The sequence below is a fragment of the Malurus melanocephalus genome, unplaced genomic scaffold (assembly GCF_030028575.1).
Source record: "Malurus melanocephalus ecotype Western Australia unplaced genomic scaffold, MMel_1.1 scaffold_248, whole genome shotgun sequence".
Lineage (NCBI taxonomy): Eukaryota > Metazoa > Chordata > Aves > Passeriformes > Maluridae > Malurus > Malurus melanocephalus.
Window position 1 is genome coordinate 523,626 of NW_026623480.1, and position 18,787 is coordinate 542,412.

The 18,787-nt window shown below is 41.3% G+C and overlaps 1 protein-coding gene across 2 annotated transcripts in view; it reads left to right on the top strand.

Moving 5' to 3' along the window:
* PREP (prolyl endopeptidase) overlaps nt 1-3,704 on the top strand; it is an 87,602-nt gene extending 83,898 nt beyond the window's left edge. The window contains exon 15 of one of the 2 annotated variants that reach the window (XM_057375411.1): nt 437-3,703. In XM_057375411.1, the coding sequence (XP_057231394.1) occupies nt 437-731 (295 nt within the window). In that variant the 3' untranslated portion in view covers nt 732-3,703. Of the gene's footprint in view, nt 1-436 lie in introns of both variants that reach the window. The other variant, XM_057375412.1, reaches the window with a different exon arrangement.
* The last annotated feature ends 15,083 nt before the right edge of the window (nt 3,705-18,787 follow it).

Here is an 18,787-nt window from a genome sequence, read left to right on the forward strand (position 1 = left end):
AATTGTATTATACAGTGTGTGGGATTTATTTGTAGGAATTGAATGGGACTAGACCATAATAGAATCTTAATTAATTTCTTAGCTGCTTGCTGAGAGTCTCAATTTCCCTGTTTCCAGCAAGATGGATCCTGCTATGGGCTTGACAAATTTTGCTACAGTTTCCTTGTTGCCTGTTCCTGATACTTTGGATATTTCAGTGAGATGTATGTGTATGTCACTCTGAAATTGAAATGTGAAGCAAATACATTTCTTCAGAGCCAGAGATCTGTGGCCACTATTATGTGTCACTTGCCATTAGTGCAGCTCTAATTTTTGTAACTGAGAACTGTTCTATTCTGAGTGCTATCAAATGCCACTGTGACGATTTCGGTAGGAGGGGACCTTCTTGTTGGGTCTTGAGGAAAAAGATGCACAAACATCTGTGTGCTTTTCTCAGGTACTCTCCACTTCACAATGTCAAGCTACCAGAAGAAGATGGCATCCAGTATCCCTCCACGCTGCTTCTCACAGCGGACCACGATGACCGTGTGGTCCCTCTGCATTCTCTGAAGTTCATCGCCACCCTGCAGTACGTKGTGGGCCGGAGCAATAAACAAACCAATCCACTTCTCATCCATGTCGACACCAAGGCTGGGCACGGAGCGGGAAAACCAACAGCTAAAGTTATAGAAGAAGTGTCAGATATGTTTGCTTTTATAGCACGGTGTCTAAATCTCGAGTGGATTGAATAGGCAAAATGCTTATTACTGTCTCCTTTAGAAAACAAGGGCTTTAACATTTAAGAACAGCCAGACTACAACTTGGTGTAGTACTTACATTTAAGAACTGCAGTTTAATATTTTATTGATCTGACCTGCTATGGAGTTTTGATCTTCTGTGCTTCCCTCTTTTTTTGGCATTTCTTTGATTTTTTTTCTACTGCATTCCAAATTCCATTTTGAAAAGCATGTTCAAAAAAATAGCTGAGCTACTTTCAGTACTGTTGTGAAAATTTAGGTTTCAAAATTAATGCTAGTTGAGCTTATTTCCTGTAAACAATTTCAATGTATTTCACCTATAAACATATCCAGATCATTTGTAATTAAATGTAAGTACTGTTCGCATACAAGAACTCTAAGCATATTTTATTTACACAGTAATTTATTTAAGAATGTAAATTGAAGGTGTTCAGTGATAACCATGAAAAACTGAAGAGACAGTAATCCAGTTAAGTCAAATACTATTAAAAAGCATATATTACATGCTGTTCATRAACATGTTAAAATCTATAATAATGATGTTGCTAAATTGTTCTTTCCTTACAAAGASATTTTAAAATGTCACCAGTTGTCTCTTCTGCCACTTATTTCCACACAGAAGAGAAAACTCAAGCCATACATATACACTCCAACAACCCATGTGCAGTTATTTCTTGAACTGTTTCYGAAGGGTAGACCACATGCTGATTTAAATAAACAAACAAATATTAAATTAACACAAAATGAAACAAAACCCACTTCAACYTAAAGCCACAACTTTGTCCAGATTGTTCAGGTTCAGTTTTTTCTGATGCTTCTGACAGGACGTTCTCTAGCAAGCCAAAGTCTGAACATGCGTATATAACCTAGTTTTGGCTGCAAAACAACAAGAGCTCATAGTCAGATTCCCTAATGATTTGACACAGGAACATTATTTGAACTGCCATTTTTCCCATCTAGGCTGTAGAGCTGTAAAGAGATTTGCCTACTGTCTARTCTCTGATGCACTGCAGCAATTAGAGTTTGATTTTGCAGAGAAAAAAAGTATTCTATCAACTTTTATTAGTCTTGTTGCCCCTCACTGAGAGAAACATCACTGTTTCTCAGTTTTGGATGAACTAATACAATCTTCCAGAATCATGCTTGTCATTATATTCRTAGACCCTAAGGAGTGTATTTTAACTCTGGGCTCAGGAGTTTTATCTCTAAGCAAACAGTGTCTCAGTGGAGGAAGATGAGGGAGTGGTGCTTAAAGGAGAGGAGGATGCTCTGAACAGCAGCAAAAATAAAAATAAATTTGTACCAGAGTCACACTGTGTTTCTCTTATCATCTGGATTTCTTTAAGTTCCCGCTGGAGTCCAGAAAAGATCATAATCTCCTTGTCCTTATTATCTATAGTTAATTTGATTTTAGGAGAAAATTAAAAATTATTTCTGCTTTTATATGAAATACCACACCTAAAACCTKTATGTGATCTGGGATTTATTTGGGATCCACAGGCATTACTAGTTGTTTATAAGATACTCTGTAGACTCTTGCATTCTGATCACAGTGTTGAATTAAACAATCAGAATAGGGAGTTGAGGAGAGGGTTGTTTTTTTTCCTTCCAGGCTGTGAAAACAGGGTGCAGGTTCAGCACCCTCCTTTTTCCAGATGTATGTGAACTTCTTTCTTTGATCATCTGGAAATTTTCAACAGCTTCTCCACATGGTAGAAACAAAGCACATACAGCACTGCCATCTCCACTTGAAATGTTCACAGTTGTGGCATGTGGCATTCTGTTGAATTTACGGTTACTGTCAAGAGGGCAGAGCTTCTCCTCTGGTACRGAGCTTTTCAGGATAGGGTGTGTGGAAAATATGACATAGACATTCAAGAAATAGAGCTGAACTGTGTAGGTGCAGTGAATTGCAAATGCATCTCTAGGTCTGTTCCTGAAAATGCTTTTCCGTGTCCTCCAATTGCTCAAACACAAAACTTCTGGMACTGGTTGAAAGGAACTCCTTTCCTTTCTGAAGCCTTCTGTTGAAGCTGAGTTTCCTGAATTGGTGTCATCACAGACATCCCATAATCTGGGGAGTTTGGAAACAAGCATTTCTCTTTGAGTGATAATCAGTAGTATTGAAGGTGGAGCTGGCTTGCTGGAGACACCACTCACAAAGTAAGTGTTTCAGAGTATCCCTTGTGGAATGCTGGTGAATTGGGAAGGCATTGTCTTTCTGTAACAGGGTCTTCATGTCAACATTTATTTGATCTTAATCAGCTGTGCCAAGTTCAGAATTCAGGTGCCAAGAAAATGGTGTTGCGAAGCTGTCCTGTTATCTGAGTTGCTGCATTGGGGCAGATAGGGTCATGCTGCAACTGGAATCCGTAATTAAGTCTGAGCGAGTAATGCTCTTGTAATATAGTGGGATTTAAACCTTCAGGGGTTTCATTAAATATACCTGGAGCCAAACCATTCCTGCTGTATAAAACATAATGAAATTTCTGCTAGCCTTGCTTCAAAGTTAAGTTCTTTTCTCTATACTGGAAATGCTATTTTATAAAGATGCTCTGTGTTTTATGGCTTTTRTTTCCAGTATGTGAAGCAAAATTCACTAGCTGGGCAAGGTAGTCTCCTTACAACTATCTGCTTTTTCAAAACCATGTTAGAAAAATAGGTGCTAATGTTTTGCACCAAGATCCAAACCAAAAAAGTCTTGTAAAAGGCTTATGCTACATGAAGAAAAAAATATTTTTATGTGGAAATATGTTAACTTTTTACATATTTCTCCTGACACTCTTCACAATAGATGTAARGATACTTAGTTGTCTTTCCTCCCATGAGTGTACATTTACATTAGAGTTGATTTATGTGAAAAAGGTAACTAGTATTTTTAAAAGCTGAGTCTTAATTTTCTTTACAGAGAGAGATATTTGAATTCCTTTGCATTGGAGTTAATTTACATTTTGGTAGCTGCAAAAAATATAGATAGATAGATAGATAGATAGATAGATAGATAGATAGATAGATAGATAGATAGATAGATAGACAGATATAGACAGATAGATCGACAGACATAAAAAAATATAGATGTGTGTACTGATTTCAACTGGGAGCTGCAGTCTTTTGTCTAAGGGTGGAAGAGGGCAGCTGGCCTGTGAGTATGTAAGAATTAAAGGTGCTCAAGACAGAGTTTGGAGACACCTGCCTCTGGCACCTAGGGCTTCTTGATCAAGATTTTCTTGACTTGGCTCTCCTTTGCCTTCTGTCTAGGAAGGCAGAAATATGAGCAGCAGTACTTTTGGATTCAATACMGCAAGCAGCTGCTTTCAAAGATCAGTGTTGCCAGGTCATTCATTTATTTTTAGCCTGAGGTTGTCCCTCAGGATTGCCTRAAGATCTGCTTATAGACTTGTGACAGTCTCTCCTGTGAAAGGGCTTTTCCAAGCTGAATAGGATTTAGGGGGAAGGCCAAGGGAGGGACTTGGAAGCCAGGCTAGGAAACAACCACACAGTTTTCTGTCAAGCTCTTCTATTTTGAGAATCTTCCATAGACCACTTTTCTGTAATTGTCTCCTTGTCCAGACCTCGCAGAGTTTGGATAGGTCTTGCTGGTTGAACAGCCAGGTTTGGCAACTTTGTTCTCCTTGCGTTAATTGCYTCTGCCTTCATATACAGCATGCCAGAAAAAGAAAAAAAGAGGCATTCCAYGGGCTTTTTTTAACTTGCTCTTGCAGAAGGGTGAGGTGGGGTAGCCTTCCAGTTCTCATGTCCCTGAAGATAACTATAGTGTGTCCTCAAAATAACATTATTCATGAATAGAAAATTCTGAATAAGCTCATGTCTTCAGTTTATTCATGGCAGAGCGATCCTGGTGATGGAGTCCCTCAGTGGAAGCTGGACTAGCTACTGGCACAGAAATTACCTCAAATTCTGGATTTGGCTGTTTCTCCTAATTTTCCATAAGAATAACTGAAAAATCATTTAAAACCAAAGCTAAGCAATAACCTTTTAGTGAGAATCTTTCCTGTAGACATCCCCCTGCYTTGTTAACCAGGAGTAACAGAGGCAAGGAATAAACTTGGTGCTCATGCCCTTACCCATCGCAGTTTAATGCTGAAAGTCTGAATAGAAGAGTCAATGTGTGGTGACTTCACTAAACCTCTCCAGCTCCCAAAGATGCAGAACAACAGCTGGAGTCAGTGTATGGATGATGTCCCTCAAATGTGAAATCACGTGCTGCTCAGGTGACTACAGTTTGTATGTGTGCAGTACTTTCAATGCCTCTCAGGCCTTCTGTGTGCAAAAAGGAAGAAGAGACTATTCTTGAAGCCCCTAAGGTGGMGGGACATGCTGTTTTAAAATGCATACAGGTAGGAATCTTAACAGCATTAAATTAGATACTTCTCTGTAACCTATACAGGGCCCAAAATATTATCTACAATTTTTATCTCAGCCTCATTCTTAAAGTACTGGGGAAATGATCAGAAGAAAAGCAGAAGTTCAGCAGTGACACCTGAACTAATGGGAGGTGGTAACTTCATTTAATTCTTAGCACCATGGTTTTCATGCTGCTTTTCTTTCCCTGTGAAGAGCTGTACTTAACCTCTGACATCCCCTCAGTAGAAGAACAGATGAATGTGGAGGTATGTTGCATTTCAGTGATGCCATCAAATATATTCTGCTTTGCTGCATTGAAAGTATCAGAAGACAAGAGCAGCAGAAAAAGAAGTTTGCTTTGTCACCTAGCAGTTACTGAACAACTATGAACATACTAAATAACAGAGGAGTTTATTTGTTAGTTTTACAGTTAATGCAATTTTTTAGACATTTGGGGAGTGCTTGGCTGTGAAAAACTGTCATCCATGCTGATTTATTCCTTTAGGCCATTTCTGGAGTGCAACAACAGCATGTTATTGTGACAGCAAGTAACAAAATGCTGTGACTTGGACTGTTGCTTCCTTCCTGAGAAAGAAACTGAATAAAGGGCTTGGGCATTTCACTATTCAGAATCCTTTGGAACAGTAACAGAAACAGATAAACAATACTTATTGTCTTCTGATTGTTTCAAATGAAATGGGATTATTTCTCAACCAAATATATTGGYTTTTGGTAGTGCTGCTATTTCAGAGGAAGCTCTGCTACAGTAGAACAAGCTTTGTAATGTAGGTATATGCAGGTATCTCTTTCAGTAGCTGGGCCAAGCTGTTAAACACTTCCTACTTCATATATTTGATGTTAATAATTAACATTTTACTGCTGAAACTGCTTTTTGGTTTRGTTTAAAGCTGCTCAGCATTAGAATCATGTTTTCATTATAAAAGGCATAAATCTGTAGACATAAGACCATTCACAAGGGACCTAGGCTTCAGCTCCTGACTGCTTTAACTTTCATTTTGTGTTTCACTGGGTAGACACAGGCAGAATCRTAGAATGGTTTTGATTGRCAGGGACCTTAAAGATCATCTGGTTCCAAYTCCCCTGCTRTGGGCAGAGACWCCTTTCACTRGACCAGGGTCCTCACAGCCCMACAKGGTCTTGAACACTCAAGGAATGGGRCATCCAGAATTTTCTGGATGACCTGTTCTGGTGCCTCACCACCCTCATAGTGAAGAATTTATTCCTGGTATCTAATATAAACCTGCCCTCTTTSCATTTGAAGCCATTCCCCCTTGTCCTGTCACCACATGCCATAGTAAATAGTCTGTCTCCTTCTCTCTCATAGGCTTCCTGCAGGTACTGAAAGGCCACAATTAGGGCAGCCCAAAGCCTTCTTTCTTTGTTCCAGACTGAACTTGAAAAACTTCACATTACAGTAAAAAAGTGAATTAACAATTAGTGATCACTGCCTATAAATTGAAGAGTTCGAGAAACCTCTGTGGTTGACTACGTAAACAAGCCTCTAGCTGTATTTTGAAATTAAAGGGATTACTTTTCCTAATTAAGGGATGCTCAGCCCTTCTTKAGCTTCAAGGAAATAYAGATCCAAATCTGAACTTCATAAGWGCACCCATCACTCAAAATGCCTAAAAGCAAAAGTAGTTCTTGACATTCCCTGTCTTTGCAATGTGGTTATCCTTCAGCAAAGCCTCAGCTGCCAAGGACAAGCTGGAAAACATCCTCCTCTCACAGATGACAGTCACTCTCACAACAACCCAGTCATTAAACAGTTTGCTGCCATGGGCCTGCTGCCCATTCTTCCTGCCTGGTGAAGCCTTCCAGGGCCACTGTGATTGCCAGAAGTCAGATGAGGGGGAGGGGTATCAAAGTTACAAAATTACTTCCAGCTAATGAGTTGGACAGTTACTGAGAATGTTTCATTAGATATTTTGGACTGCTTTCATTATTTTTGGTACTTGTTCCCTGTTAAGATCCAATTAGTGAGAGATGCCTCTCCTGAACTAAGGTGCAAGAAGCCTGGTGTTCATCATTTTTGTGTGGCTGCCATGGTGAAATTCAGAGGTTCTAACTTCAAGCTGTGCCAGGGAGCATTCAAATTGAGCATCAGGAAGAATTTCTTCACAGTGTTGTTAAGCGCTGGAATGGACTGCCCAGGGAAGTGTTGAAGTCACCATYCCTGGAGGTGTTCAAGGAACAACGGGACTTCATGCTGTGGTCTACCTGACAAGGGATAGTTGGTCAAAGGTTAGAGGTCTTTTCCAACCTAAGTGATTCAGTGTGCTTGATTCTGTGACGTGGATCTTGGAGAAAAATGGGCTTACATAGAAACTCAGGAAATAAATTTGGAACTTGAGTTCTCTAGGGCCACCTGCCCTGCCTCAGCAGAGGGCCTGAATGCTGCCAAATTACAGAGGCTACCTTTTTCTTCCTTTAAACATCTACACTCAAAGCTGTATTTTTTTCAAGCTTATTAGATTGCTCCTCTCATTTCTGGGTTTTCKCCACTCTTCAGGATGACAGCAGACATCAAGGGAAGCTAATTACTTTTCTGTCAAGCCCTAGAAGGCTGTGCAAGCCTTTTGGGAGAACATGTCATCCTTATCTCCAGCACAAATTTTGATGAAAATACCAGTTTTCCTTAGAAAATACCATTTTACCTTAGAAAATACCAGTTTACCTTCTTGCAGCGGAAACATGGAGCTGATCTCCCTGGCTTGCCAACCCAGGACCCACCCAGATCTATAGATAAGGGGGATGCCATGGGCAAGGAGACCCCTTGAGCCAGCAAAAGCAGCCAAGGCAAGGAAAGCTGGGGACCCCCAATCTCTCCAGGGCTTTCCAAAATTCTGCCACTGGCTCATTTGTTTGAGCTGTCTTGCTGTACTGTAAAGCACAAGGCTGGCAGGAAACTAATCCTGCCACTCAATAACCAAGGCCTGTCTCACAGGGCAGAGGGGAAGTCCTGTCCAGGTCAGGCCTTCGGCACAGCAGAGACCTCCAGCTGCTAAGGGACATTCCTGGCTTTGTGAGAGGCATTTTTGGAGGGAAACAATGAATTGACAGGGTTTTCTGAATGACAGTTTCAGACTTAAAAGCCTAAAACCTGTCTAACATAGATCCTCCTATTGACACTGAGTCCATATCTTAAAGCAGCAGCTCCATCCTTATTCTCCCCTCCCATTCTCTCTACACTCTATTGCATGTAACAGGAATACCTTTCTTTACCCGCCTTTGAGCTCCAAAAGGTGTTCTCATCTTTCCTAATCACATTACAACTGCTCATTTTTCATTCTTTGACCTTGCTTTTTAACTTTGACTGCTCTGAATAGTCTGGAGCTTTTGCATGTGGGAATCACTACGAAGCTTGTGGCAGAACAAACAAGCTACAGGCTCACACACACACAGAGACACAAACACATGCAGAGAGAGACCTTTCCTTGAGGTTATGCTTCATTTTCTCTCTGCTTTGYTCCAGATCACTCTTTAGAAATTCAGAAATCCYTTGGGACAGTTTTTGAAGACTAGCTGTTCTCCTTGGGTGCCATATGGTTCCACAACAGTCTTCCTAAGGACTGTTTCGCTCAAATCTTAGTTCTGGGATGCGGCGGGGACTGCAACAGCATGCCTATTATCCACGGACGGCTGACTCTCGCCCATCAGGAATGTTTAGAACCAGCATTACAATTCACATTTTGCCCTGTGGTGTAATCCCTGCGTTCACTGTGTTTCCACCATCTGTTGCAAACTCCAGCTGTTGGCTTTTAAAGAAACACTTTTGGAACAYTGTGGCTCTGGTGCTTCTGTGAGAACTGGCTGTCCTTAGCTGACAAACAAGTAATGCCCAAGACATACTGCTGCTCTGAACTTCCTCCTGGCCTGTTTAATTAGCTCCTCTAGCTGGAACTAGCTGTGGTTTAGCTTCTGTTGTTTTTTCCTTTCCCTCATTATTTCACCAGGGCAAGCTGTCCCCACAGACTGCTGCCACCTCTTGTGCATCTCCATTTCATTCCTTGAAATTGYCTATGAAAAGACATTGTCTGAGTCTGCTTTCCATGCTGGAAGATGAGGAGCTTGCAGAGCTTTTGTCTCTGATGGTGATTTCTCCTCTGCAGCAGCCGCTTTTCCCAGTAATTGTCTCAGAGACAAACCCCCCACAAGACAAAGTGGGCTTCTTCTCCTGCAGGCTTCGTGCTGTTTTCATTACAGCATCTCCTGCAGACACACAGTATGTCTGGCACTACATTTCCCTTTTCTCATTTCAAGAAAACACAACCAGCAGGGTCTAAATCAAACAAAATCCAGAATGGAGGAGTTTGGGGATCCCTTAACATGAAACACCATCCCCCCAACRCAAGGTTTTCAGTATTGGAAGCTGAAAAATGACTGACAGCAGAAGKCAGTCTTCATCCAAAGCACAACAATCCATGTGAATCTTCCCATTTTGGCAATGAACTTTCAGATCAGACCCAAAAGCAGCAGGGAAATTGTCRTACTAGTGCAATTGTGAAGTTGCAGCATAGATGGTACAAAAGAGCCCTGGAATACCTGTTGACATTTTTCAGTATACCTCACTAGGGYAGTTCTGCCACTGCTAATTTTATGCCTATAGTTGGCTGAGTCCTTGAATCTGGGAAGTGAAGGTCATCAATTATCACAGCCACCCTCAGTGATGGGGCAGATGAGAACACATTTTGGGAGTGGCTGGCAAAGGGAAGAAGCCAGGGAGCTGTGCCCGATCCCCAGGAAGTTCCCCACCTGGATCCATGCCAGCAGGTCACCCTAGGGAGCCCTGCAAACTTTCTTAACAGCTTCTTCCCTGGGAGAAACTCAGCATTAGAAAAGCGGCAGCCTAAGACCCCGTTGCACCTGCACACTAAAGTCCTGGGAAGACTGAACCTTATCACAAAAGTGTAGACAATCCCCTCTGAACTGGAGCAAGTCACTTTTATGTACAATTTACTGTTGAAATTTTAAAWAAATTAAAAATTATGGTGCTCAAGTCTCCATGATGCATCCTGAAGATTGTTCAAGCTAGAGAGATGGTGGGAGAAMAGTGAGGAAGTGGTTGTAAAAAGGAAATGTTTTCCTTTATTCTTAAAACMTTTCCAGCTCTTGCTATCTGAAGCCATTTAAGATCTAAAAAGGAGTAAGATTATAAAGACTAAGATCACATGTTCTTTGAATATGATACGTCACCACTGATGGGATTTTTCAACCAAAGGAATACACTTCTGTGCTCAGTCCTTCAGTGTCTTCATGCCCTGTGACAATCTGAGGTGTTTGGTGGCCTGTGGGAAGGTTGAGCAGCACAGTGTTTTCAAAGAGAGAAACAGGTGAAATGTTTAAATGGTTTTATGCAAAGGACCATATATGTACCGATGCATTACTGCTCCCTTACTACTTGGATTCACACAAGGGTTATGAAGGAGTTCCCTGAACTCTTTGTTTTCTGATCAAAACAAAACTAAGCTTTATGTGCCAGCTCATTACTAGAAATGCCTTTAAATACCTACACATCCTTTGCTCTACTCACATTTAATTATAAGCTGGYTTGACAACTGACAATTAACCTGATTTCCTTTCATTCCTTCTGTTTTATAAATGAACTGACTGCTCTGTAGATGCTGACACTGATGCCGCTGGTCTCTGCCTTTTCACTTCTATTTTTCACCTCTGTTATTTATGCAGAATGTGGTTTTACAGTTTTCTGGTCAAACTCATGGGTTCAATGGCTTGCCATTTGGTTTTTTCCCTCACTAAAATGCATGTCATAGAATTCATATTTAATTGCAGAAAATTTGTCRTTTGTCCAAGAAAGAAACAATTAAACACATCTATCACAAAAGGGAGCAATTTGAAAATAAAATTACTTGATTTTGCCAACATTCTSTGAGACTCTTTTTCAACAATTCATTGAATTGGTCGTGAACACATCACTGTGTGGTCCTAAAGTGTGGAGTCCTATTTGAGCATATTGTTGTTGCCCTGCACTGTCCTTCATGCTCAAATAACCCTACATTATTGTAAGACTCCCAAGCTTTTTCTAAAGCATTTGTAAGCCTGTGAGAGATTTTTACCTTTATAAGACTTCTTTTTACCTTTACCTTTATAAGACTTCTTTGAAGAACAGGTCTGCTGCTGCTTCTCTCTTTTTCTATAAGCTCTCAACAGGAACTAGAGCACAATAGCATTAATCAGTGCCTCCTGCCAAATTCTTGCCAGTTGAAAACAGCACTTGGGGAATTATTTCTCAGCCTCCATTCATAATCAGTGACYTCTTGCTTATTGTTTTAACTACAGTGACAGTTTTGCTGGATCAAGAGATTTTCCCATGTGTCCTCCGTTGGACTTGTCGCAGTCACATTTTTGTCTTCCTAAATTCATATTTGGCTGCAAGATTTGCCCTAAGATTTGTAAGTGTTATCTTCAAATGCTTCTGCCCAGTGGATGGGGACGCTTTCTTCTTTTCCCCTTTCTGTGTGCTTTGGTTTCCCTTTCCCTTACAGTCTCAGAGTCAGCAAGGAAAACTCTGATCCTCGAGRACAAGTCTGAAACAGTAGTGACAAACTGTGGGTTTCGGGCTCCTGCATCATTTCCATCTTTCAGGAAACAAAGCCTGACTCACAGGGACACAGCAGCAGCTGTGGGAGCCACCAGCCCYTCCCAGGGCTCTGTGTCACTGCAGCAGCTGAGCCCTGCCATGTCCAGGGCCTGGGTACCTCACCTTCACTTTCAGCAGTGGCCACCAGACCTCATCAAGCAAAGGCTGCCTTTCCTGCCAGGAAGAGTGGGGGTGCTGCAGGTGCCATGGATGTGCAGGGAAAGGCAGGAATGATTCCAGCAGTAAAATGCACAGTGGGATGCCGTTACCTCCTTGCTGTGTTTCCCAGCAACTTCACTGGGAGTCGCATGTGCACCAAGCTCAGTTTAAAGATGCTCGGTTAGGAGGAGCCTACTGGAAGGTTTCCCTTAAGCCCTTCAGACAATTCAGGTTATACCATCCCATTTTTAYGTCATTCTTGCCCATTTACCATGGTGCTGCAATGAATCTCATAGACAYATCTTCAGAGCAAAATGGAAAATATCTTTTAGTTTGCCAGCTGAAAAAAAAAATGTTAAGATTAACGGCTGTTGTCAGCTCGGTTAACAATGTCTTTTGCAGATTTGTCCCATCTTGGTATTATTTTCATGCACAGTGAATTATTAGCTATTGTCTCTGTCAAAAGCAAAAAATTCCATTTCTTTAGCAATGTGTTAAAACCTGAAAAAGAAAAATTGYGCTCATAATTCCTGACAAGATTCCATTATTCTGAAAAGGAAARGTTTTCTTGTACTTTACATACCCAGAAAAAATGATGTCTTAAAGGCTGTGATGCCTCTGTTACACAAAGAATATTTTTTCCACGTCAGTACAGTTATTCTTAGACCACACATCCATTACTGCCCTCCAAGTCTTTATTTCATCTAACATGGGAGTGTGTTCTGTGGAAGACACATGATGACTTTCATAGCACATTATAATTAATCAAAATATCAGAAATTATTTTTCTAAAAATCCTTAAACCTAATAAATTCTGAACAGAAATCTGTAATTTATAATGAACAGATAAATCTTAACCATCTGAATAAATTACACAATACTATTTCATCATGTAAGTTTTCACCCCTTGGGTTTTCCAGCAAAGATAGCTGGAGAAATCCATGACAACTGAAGATGAAAAGGCAAAATCCTTCCCTAATATAAATYCTTCCAACTTCATCAGATTGAAGCAAGCTACAATGATTTACACTTCTCCAGAGTGTTTTCAGCACAGTTTCTTTCAGAAATAGAGCAGGGGAAATGGGAATAGTAAAAGGTTGGATTATGGATAAACAAATCAGAGAAAGGAGACTGCATGAAGTCTGCTAGGACACCCTGTTAAAATGTAATTCAGATAGTAAATATATGTGCTTTATAGTTCTGTGTTGCACCAAAAAAAACCACTTCTTTTAAAAAAGATAAAACAACAAAAGATCCCATTTTTACACATTTTTAAAAGATCTTTACACAAGTAACTTTTAAGTCTTGCATAGCCCTCATGTCTGATGAGCTCACGTGATTGCTAAGAAGTGCCTGATCAATGGTATGTCACCAGGGGAACACTTCAGTTGCCCACACATGTCTAGTGACATTTGAAATGCTCTTGAGCATTTCTTCAGCCTCCAGGGGCTCTCCCAAAGGGTGAAGGTTTSCCAGGCCTTGGGAGGTGTGTGCCAGCCCTGCAGAGACATCACAGACAACCCTTGGGCATCTCAAACTGAGCCACCTTCTTATGTCTGGGCACCTGGAACCTGCAGAATGCCAGCTCTAGGGTGACACYTAAATTGGGATGCCTAATTATGCCATGGTTTAACCCCAGCAGCATCTCAGCCCCACACAGCCACRCTCTCAATGCCCCCAGTGGGGTGGGGGAGGGACTTGGAAGGGTAAAAGTGAGGAAAGTCRTGGGCTGAGACAAAGACAGTTCAACAGGTAAAGCAAAAACTGTACACAAGCAAAGCACAGCGAGGAATCCATTCACCACTTCCCCTGGGCAGACAGGCATTCAGACATGGCCAGGAGAGCAGAGCTCCGTCACACCTAACAGTGGCTTGGGAAGACAAACGCCATAACTCTGAATGTTCCCCCTTTCTCCTTCTTCCTCCATGATGCAAATGGTCTGGAATATCCCTGTGGTCAGTTGGAATATCCTTGTGGTCATTTGGGGGCAGCTGTCCAGGCTGTGCCACCTCCCAACTCCTTGCACCTCCCACCCCTCACTGGTGGGGTGGTGTGAGAGCCAAAAAATGCCTTGGCTCTGTGTCAGTGCTGCTCAACAGCAGCTAAAACACGCCAGTTAAAACAAGTTTCTAGCACAAATACAAGTCATAGTCCCATATTTGCCACTGTGAAGAAGACTTAACTATCCCAGCCAAAACCAGTGCATCATCTGAGATGCCTGAGAGCATCTGTGATTCCACACAGCACCGATACAACCCAGACTCTACATCCACAGACCACTGGAGAGGCAGTGGAGTTGGCCAGGAGATACTTCCAAGCACCTCAAATGGCCATAGGTGCCTGTGTTTGGGTGCTTGGGTGCAGCCCTTGGTCCCCACTGAGCATAATGGGAGCCTTATCTAAGCACATCTAAGTGCATTTCATGTCCACAACACGGACAGCAAGGCTGAGACCCTTCTGAAGGGAACCTTGAGTCACCCAAGAATTAGCCACCCTCCAAAAGAAACRCAGTTATTTTTACCTTCTTTCTCAGAGCAGGGCTTGGAAGTGGATGCCCAGTCACCGCTCTGATACCAATATCCCTGCTCTGAGGAGATTACTCATAACTTTACAATTCAAGTGTTTAAATATGTTTCAGTAGTACTGTGCTGCCACAAATACAGAATTTATACTCACTCACTTGGCTTCAAAAATAGAAACTGTTCAGCAACTACAAATACAAATGCAGTCTTTATCAGGTGGCATTTTATTGTTTTCAAATTGCTTTTGTCCTGAGATAGCAAGAAATTAAAGCTGGATACCAAATGAACTCTTCAAGGGCAGGGTCTCAGCAGCTGAAGCTTTGTAGTGYAAAGCTTTCTGGTTACTGGTGTGAGTATGTACTTCATGGGGGTTTAGGAGTTACTTCAAAGACTGGCAGCTTAGTTCAACTATTCAGATGCTGCCTCTGCTGTCAGAGTTTATTTCATATGCCCATTTTTCAGTATAGACCACCTATGAATGCTCTAAAGATCTGAAAAGTGAAGTTGCTGTATATTGGCTTCCAARTGATACTGGCTCGAGTTTCTGAGCTCATGTTTTCTGCATTCATCTGTTGAATAAAGAAAATACTTTTCATTGGATCAGAAGCAGAGAGCTCATCCTATACCTGGTTAAAAGTCTCCTGTACTCACTCCACACCTGCTCTGCTGTGCCCCAGAGAGCCACAAAAGGATTGGGGCACCAAGCCTTGTCTCTGCAGACCTTCAAGTGCAATGCTTAGACAGACTGGAGATCTTTACTTGGCTTACAGGCTTTGCTGGTGGTCTGTAGTACAGTGGRGACCCACAGAGCCAATTCAGAAAATGTTGGAAAGGGCCTCAGTGGTTTGCTGTTTGGGATTGCTGCCTTACACACTTGTTGTTCTTCTTCTGCAACAGTCACCCCAAAGAAGGCTTTCTGACCGTTTACCAAAAGATTGTTTGACAGAAGAGTCATTGGTCTATTTAACAAATAGTGCAAAGAGCATGTGGTCTATACAGAAAAAAAACCCCAAGGTAATTATAAACAATTTTGTCTGTATCTCCTATTCCATATTTCTTTAATTTCATTCTAGTATTGTTTCAGGGAAATCAGATCTTTGCTTTAAGTCTTCATTTGCTCTYGCTTGTCATAATTTAGAAGCTAATAATCCTCTTCATTACATCATACACACTCACTGAAACCCATTATGCCAAGGACAAAGTATGACAGTCTCAGGCGTGGGGAGGAGGAATAACAGATGAGAGACAGCAACAGATGTAAATTAACTGCTAAAACCAAAGAATTATATTTTACCCTTCCACAGGAAAACTCTGGGAGGAAGGCAAACAGCCCAGCAGTGCTCTCTGCACCCTGGGGATGCTTTCTAAAATCCCTCGCCCATCGTTAGCAGCGACAGAATTGATCAGAGCAAAGCTTCTCCTTCGCAAAGGAAATGTAGTGGGCTAACAAATGGCAGCTAAAACACGATGTTAAACACAGCCTAGCACTTAGTCTAACCAACTCCTGGTTAGCCTTAGGGTGCTTTTAGTTCTAAGTAAAAGCATGGCTTTACTCCAATTCACAGTATTATCTGTTCTCCTGCGTAGCTTGGAGCAGTAGTTTTTAAACAATTGTAGCTCAGCAGTTTTTAAACAATTGTATATTCTTTGATCATTTTTAAAGGACAGGTAGCACTGTGAGCTGAGCTGGATAGGAATGTCAAAAACGATCAGGACATTTTGATTCAGTGTCATGTTTAATGTGGTTTTGGCCAAAGGAGTCCCACCTTTATTGAAAAACAGAACACTTTTAATAACATTGCACTGTACTACAGTCGAGTGGCGGAAACAAGTTCAGGGACCACAGTGGCCACAAACACGGCTTTTACTCAGACAGGGGGTTCCCTGTGAGTGCTCTCAGCGGGTACAGACAAGGAAGGAAAGTAAATTGGAAGGGCCCGACACCAGGCTCAAATGTAAAGGTTCAAACAGCATTTGTCTTTTCACTGTAGGTTTCTGTTTCAAAATTTCAGGTAAGCAACACCATTTATCCTATTAAAAAAAAAAAATCTGTTTTTTTTTTAAACAAATTTTTTAAAATGCTTAAAGCTGGTGATTACAATGTAAGATCAGAAAGTTCTTAAGGTGTTGCCTTCTCTTCAGCACTGCCTGCAAGTGACTCACAGTCTCCTGTAATCCTCCACTAAGCTCTTTTCCATGAGCTTATCCTGTGCCCCTTGAGTACCTGCAAACTTTGGACATCCATGGCTGTGAGCAGGAGCTYACACCTCAGGGACACCCKCAGGGTGGAACAACCTCCAGTGCTSTCAGCTGAACCTGTTTCCTACTAYTTTCTTCTGCCAGTGCCYSATTCCTGTACCAGGAKCGTGCTGTTGATCCTCTCTTTCAGTGCCTTTCACTTCATTAACTTCTGTGCTGACTCACTTCCCTGCCATTTCACTCACTCTTTTCCAGACTGTTTTGCTCCCTTCCTCTTGTTGTTCCTCATACAAAAGCAGTTTAGTAATTTTGATCATCCTTGTTGCCCTTTTCTGAAAGGTTTTCAGCATCTCTGAGCCTTTTTAAGGAAGAAAGACCAGAACTGCTTGCAGAATAGAAGGAATGAGAAATTGTGGACATATAAAGTGATATMATGATAATGTCCAGTTTTCTYTTTCTTTCTTTCTTTCCTGGCAGTTGCTAATACTTGCCTTGCCTTAGACTGYATACTGATAACAGGCATGAATAGTTTTCATGGCACGATCTGTCATAGCCCAGAGCTTTGGCTGTTGAGGGAAGCAATCAACCCATCTTTTTATAYATGAAAATAGGATTGGTTTTCCCCCACCTTCATATTTGTCTGCATCAAATTTCATCTGTCATTTTATTGCCCACTCAATCTAGCAGGCTCCTTCTGCAAGTCTGCACCATCATCTTTGCTATCCAGAATGAATTATTAACTTCATATCATCAGCAAACCCTGCTCCTCAGCTCTCTCCATGTCCTGTATGACAGTGCTGAGAAGCACAAGTCCCAGTAAGAGTTTCTTGCAACACTCCCCTTACAATCTCACTTCACCATGAAGAATGACCACTTTCTCCCACCCTTTGGTTTCTTTTTTTTTAAATGAATTATTTATCTACACATGAACTTTCCCTTTTGACACTCAGCTGCTTTGCTTCCTTAACAGCTTCTGGTGAAGGACCTCACTGAAAGCCTTTTGGAAATAAGAGTAGACAGCACGACCAGCTTTTTCTTATTCAACTGTTGCTGACATTTTCAAAGAAGTGAAGGTTTGAGAAGGTGATGTTCATCTATAAAAGCTATAACAATTATTCCCTAGCAAGAGGGATTGCTGTTATTCCAGCCAAGAAAATTTCCTTGGTGAAATGGCAATGCAGGGAATCTATCAYTGAGGAAACGGTTGATTTTCCATATGACTTATTATCCACTCATTTCCAGAGTAAATCACCCAGATCAAGAAGTCAGCAAGATTCAAAAGGAGATTTGGCAACCACAACTGGAGTTCTTCTGCTTGTTTTCAACTAGCGTAGGAAGGGATATCAAAACTCGTTAATCTGATATCAAATTATTATCTCAATGCCAAAAATCAGGATGAAATGTAATGAAGTATAGCAGATGGTTCCGTTATTTCTGGATACTCCTTCATTTGAGCCTCATCTGACAAAAAGGAGCATAAAGCTCTCAGGGTGGGTTAGCAGGAGAACCAGCCCCTCTCTGGCACGGAGCTGCAGGCTCTGGAGCTGGACAGAAGGAAATCATCACCACCCTGCAGCACTGCTTGCTTAGCCTGCACATGAGGGTAAAGACTGAGACTGGGTTATCTGCAAATGTTTTCACCACTTATTGATCCTCATTTTAATGCTGATGCTTGAGTTATAATGTAAGTTGGCTGAGATCTCAAAACCTTAATTTAAATGACAAAATATCCCGTTTATAATGCTCGTAAAATAACTTGCAGCTCTCTAAATCCAACCTAATGTTTGTGCTTTGCATGTTTTTCACATTAGCTTGCTCTTCCCTTCCTTTCTCTTCSCTTCTCAGCAATTTGCAGCAGGATGAGATTCTCACACTGTTCAAGTYGGATCTTGCGTTATTCAGTGTATTACAGATAGCACTACAGTATTGTTTTATGATAAACAYGAGCTGAGAAGCACATTGGGAAATATTTTGGAGCTTTGCAGCCATATCACTCTCTTGAGGTTRTTTTTTTGKTTGTTGTTGTTTTAYGCCAGAGACCATTTGGTAAAATGTAGTGTGATAAATTAGGTTTCCACTTCTTGTTTTTTCCTGTGCAATGCTTTGTAACCAGTGCAAATAATATATTAAAAAAGTAAAATATCCACCCCCTAGGTTCCATCTTACTTCCTGAAAATTTCTGG